Raw genomic sequence first — 4,641 nt, forward strand, 5'->3', positions numbered from 1 at the left:
TGTCTCTGTCTCTGTCTCTTTCTCTCTTTTCTCTTTCTCTCCTCTCCCTTCTCTCCTCCTCCTCCTCCTCTCTCTCTCTTCATCTGTCTCTGTTTCTGTCTCTCTGTGTCTGTCTCCCTCTGTCTCTGTGTGTCTCTCTGTCTCTATCTCTTTCTCTCTCTCTCTCCTCCCCCTTCTCTCCTCTTCTCTCTCTCTCTCCCTCTTCCTCTCTCTCTCTCCCTCTCTCTTCCTCTCTCTCTCTCCTGTCTCTCTGTCTCTCTTTGTGTGTCTCTGTCTGTGTTTCTTTTTGTCTCTGTCTCTCTCTGTCCCTGTCTCTTTCTCTCTCTCTCTCTCTTCTCCTCCCTTCCTCCCACCCTACCCCCTCTCTTCTTGTCTGATGCATTACTGTGCTCCAAGGACACTAAGTGCCGTCCTCATGGGGGAAAAGCAGACAGTGTTCTTATAGCTAGAACAAGCTGTCTCTTGCTCCCCTACATCCTGACCCTCCCCCAGCTGGTGCTCCCTTCCCCCACAGGGGGAGACATCCAGAACCTCATCTGCCTGCCCTGCTGAGCTGTGGGCAAAGGGAGAAGAGGCCAGGTTCCAGCAATAGAGCAGGCACAAAAGTTTCTGGAATTTCAAACCTAGAGGGAATCAGGCCCTCCCATTAAGGGCCCCCAGTCCTCAGACTGCTCCCTGCCTTATCCTGGCCCCATGATTCTGTGTAAGGCGGTGGGGGAAGGAATGAGGCAGAGGTAAGAGTAACCTAAAAGACCCCATGAGACTCCCAGGTACTGAGAAGATCCAGTGGAGGACCGGATGTCAGAGGTCCCATCCTCCAGAATCCACTTCCCCTTTGCCGTGTCCTCATCTTGGAGGCCTGAGAACTCTCCTTGGTTTCATCCCCTACAGAGCCAGTCTAGTCCAGAAGCCTCTCCTAATGCAAGTCCAGTATGAGTTTGAAAGCAGAAATCCACGGGAGCTGACAGTGGCCCAGGGTGAGGTGCTGGAGGTGAGAAATAAAAATTGTCAAGAGATGAAGGGGGACAGCATAAGCATTTATTAAGTGCCTACTGTATGGCAGGCACTCTGCCAAGCATATTACAAATATCTCATAACAACCCTGTGAGGTAGGTACTGTTGTTATCCCCATTTTATAGTCGAAGAAACTGAGGCAAACAGAAATTGTGTTTTGTCTAGCATCATACAAGGCTAGTGAGTGTCTGAGGGCATATCTGAACTCGGGTCTTCCTGATTCCAGGCCTAGTGCTCTATCTACTGAGCCACCCTCTACTGTCTCTAATGATGAACCTACTTACGGGGCAGGGGGAGACAGTAGAATGGAGAGGGGCCAGAAGGGACAGGCAGCCTGGAAGGGGGGAAGTCTAAAAGGATTTTTCATGATGAGTGTAAGGAGAGGGGATTATAGGAAAGAAGAAGCAAGAAGGTAGAGATAAAGGAAGAAAAAGAGAAAGGGAAAGTTTACTTGCACTCCTCACAAGGAGACTATTTGGTGACCCCCTCCCATCCCCAAACCAGGTAAGGCAGAGTCCCTGAGCTGAGAATTGCCTTGACTTTCCACAGATTCTGGACCAGAGCAGACAGTGGTGGCTAGTGAAAAATGAAGACGGGCAAAGAGGCTACGTCCCTAACAACATCCTGGAACCCCTCAATTCAGGCCTACAAAGGAACAGGAGCTGGTCTGGCTCCCCAGCTCGGGTAACTGTAAATTCTAACTAGGGTGGATAGAGCAAGCTTCATCCCAGGGCTCCAAAATTCAGAGGGTGTCTGCAGTCCTCAAACCCCTCAGAAACGTGGCTCTTAGAGAGAAGACATAGCTAGAAGCTACTAGAAGGCCCAGGCTTCTTCCCCCAGCACACACCAGGAGTGCCCCTCCTTGACCCCCACCATCCCCAGATCCTCTCACCTTTCACTAGCCGTTGATGCAAAAGTCACCCCTTGTAACTGCGTGGAAGTGCCTGCCTGGTCCCCCTCTCAAACCTCCAGCTCTTTAGGGAAACAGTGAGTGCTAGGTTGCATAGCTGGATGTGGGTCTGAGGCAGAGAGAAGAGACTGTCCTAGATGCACGATGATGCTTTGAGGAAAAGGGAAAACGAGTCAGCCTTGGAACCCCCTGGCTTCTCTGTGCTCTCCTAGGGTCCCATGCTGCGGCCCACCTCTAAACCACAGGAGGTGAGGAATTGGCTGGAGTCAGAGAACTTCTCTAACATGTAAGTGCCAGCCCCAGGGTTTGGGGGAAGGGAGGGAAGGGGGGTGCCCTAAGAAGGGAGATCTGGGGAATCCCACTCCTCTCAGATACTTTGATCGACAAAGTACCACCACCACCACCCATCCCCACTCATTCAACAGGCATTTATTAAGTGGCTTCCATATTCAGCGCACTTTACTAGGCTAGGGAGCTACAAATATTACAAAAGGTATAGTCCCTGCCTCATGTGATAAGAAATCTATAATAAAAATACATTAGAAATATATAGATGTGCTGTGGGATATCTAGGGGGAAAGGTGAATTAGGGTAAGGATTAGGGAAGGCCTTTGTGACGTAGGTGGCATTTGGTTTAGGATTTAAAGAATGAATAGGAATTTAACTGAAGTAAAGGGAAAGAAAGATGTTCCCCCTCAGGCCAGAATTATGTCATCTCCAAGATCTCAGTCACCACAACTGTCTGTTCCCCCAAGCATATCTATGAAGCTAGAACTAAGGCAGACCAACAAGACTTTTGTCTCAGGGCGCTGAATTTAGTGGGTGCTAACAGCACTTCTGTAGTGTAGAGCAACTCAGACTACAAAGTTTAGCACCTAGTGAACAAGAGTAATTAGTCAAAACAGGAAGCTACAAAATGGATAAGGTTTCTTCCCCAGTTTCCACTATGCAGTCTCCCACTCCCCTACACCAATATCCTAGTCTTTCCTTCCCCAGAGCTTGTCCTGGAATCAATACAATAGTCCCGATTACTGGCTATGACCTTCTGTCTCTCATAGCACCGTTAAGACCTTGGGAATACTAACAGGAAGTCAACTCCTGCACATGCAACCCCGGGAGCTGTGGCTCGTGTGTCCAGAGGATGCCCCCCGAATCCTGGAACGGCTAGAGGAAGTGAAGATGATACTAGGGGTAAGGCTGGCATAGGCCCCTGCTTTCTGAATGTGTGTCTCTGTTGAATATTGGGAGTAACGGGGGAGGGGATAAAGGGACCAGTAGCACTTGAGTGACTACAGGAGTTTGGGGGTACAGCCACTGATTCTGACAAGAAGGCCCATGGTGCCAGTTGCTCTGGGCATGTGAGTAGTTACTCCCAAATCTATGGTTACTAAATCTACATTTCCTTGTCCCTTTACATCCTGAACCCCATCCTTTTCTTTCCCCAGATGGGTCCTTAGGCTTCACCCAGAACAGCCAAGGATAGAGAATTAAATCCCTGGTTTCCTCAAGCAAGGCAACAGATTGGATGCTCCCAGCAGTCCTATGTCTTTGGACACCCCACCCACCCACATTTGGTGCCTCATTCTAAGCTTTCTAAACCCTAGTTCCTATTCCAGGACCCCACTATCTGCCAAACTCCATGTCCAGGCCGACACCACTTTTTTCTGAGGTGAAATGGGAATATGGGCAGTGGATGGGGTGGGGGGGAAAGGGAGGCTGAAACATAAGGTTACCAGGATGATGCTTGTGCTACCCATTCATGCCTGTCTGGAGCGATCCCTAGATCCTGAGTATTTATTATACTTCTTCCTCTCTCCAATAAACCAACGCCTGTGACCAAACACCCTATCTTTGTATACTTTCACCCAACTTTTAAGTGAAGACCTTAAGTGAATAATAATAATTCAGGAAATGTAAATTAAAACAATTCTGAGGTTTCACCTCACATCCATCAGATTTGCAAAGTTGTTAAAAAAAAAAAAGAAAATGATAAACACTTTAGGGATTGTGGGAAAACAGGTACCTTAATGCACTGTTGGTAGAGATGTGAACTGGTCAAGCCATTGTGGAAAGCAATTTGGAACTATGTCCCAAAAGGTGTATGTGTGTGTATATGTATATCCCCTTTGACCTATCAATACCACTACTAGGTCTCTACCCCAAAGAGATCTAAGAAAGGGGGAAAGGAGACATATCTACAAAGATATTCATAGCAACACTTTTTGTGGTGGCAAAGGATTTGAAACTGAAGGGTGTCCACAAATGGGGAAGTGACTAAACAAGTTATGATATATGAATGCGATGGAATACATTGTGCTATAAGAAACTATGAAGGCAATGGTTTCAGAAACACTTGGGAAGACTTGTATGAACTGATACAGAGTGAAGTGAGAAGAACCAAGAGAATGATTTCTATGATATCAACAATATAAAGACAAACAACTTTGAAAGACTTGAGAACTCTGATCACCACAATGACCAACCATAATTCAGAAGATTCATGATAAAACAACCTCCTGTTAGATGGACTCAGATGGTAGATTGAGACATTTTTCTGGACACGGCCAATGTAGAATTTGTTTGCTTAACTAAACGCATTTGTAACAGGAGATTTTGCTTTTCATGCTTTCTCAATTTAGGGTAGGGATGAGGGGAAGGGAGAGAAAGTAGATCTTCATTTGAAAATAAAAGAAAATTTAATTATGTTTAAAAGATCT

At 46.8% G+C, this 4,641-nt stretch overlaps 1 protein-coding gene across 1 annotated transcript in view; it reads left to right on the plus strand.

Annotated features, from left to right (window-relative positions):
• Window positions 1–3,263, plus strand: part of LOC114039102 (epidermal growth factor receptor kinase substrate 8-like protein 3) — a 17,376-nt gene extending 14,113 nt beyond the window's left edge. The window contains exons 14-18 of the mRNA XM_027856745.1: window positions 515–579; window positions 733–991; window positions 1,564–1,698; window positions 2,137–2,210; window positions 2,983–3,263. Of these exons, the coding sequence (XP_027712546.1) occupies window positions 515–579; window positions 733–991; window positions 1,564–1,698; window positions 2,137–2,210; window positions 2,983–3,130 (681 nt within the window). The 3' untranslated portion in view covers window positions 3,131–3,263. The remainder of the gene's footprint in view (window positions 1–514; window positions 580–732; window positions 992–1,563; window positions 1,699–2,136; window positions 2,211–2,982) is intronic.
• Window positions 3,264–4,641: the final 1,378 nt, after the last annotated feature.

Source organism: Vombatus ursinus, unplaced genomic scaffold (genome assembly GCF_900497805.2).
Source record: "Vombatus ursinus unplaced genomic scaffold, bare-nosed wombat genome assembly UNPS02011613.1, whole genome shotgun sequence".
NCBI classification, from domain to species: Eukaryota; Metazoa; Chordata; class Mammalia; order Diprotodontia; family Vombatidae; genus Vombatus; species Vombatus ursinus.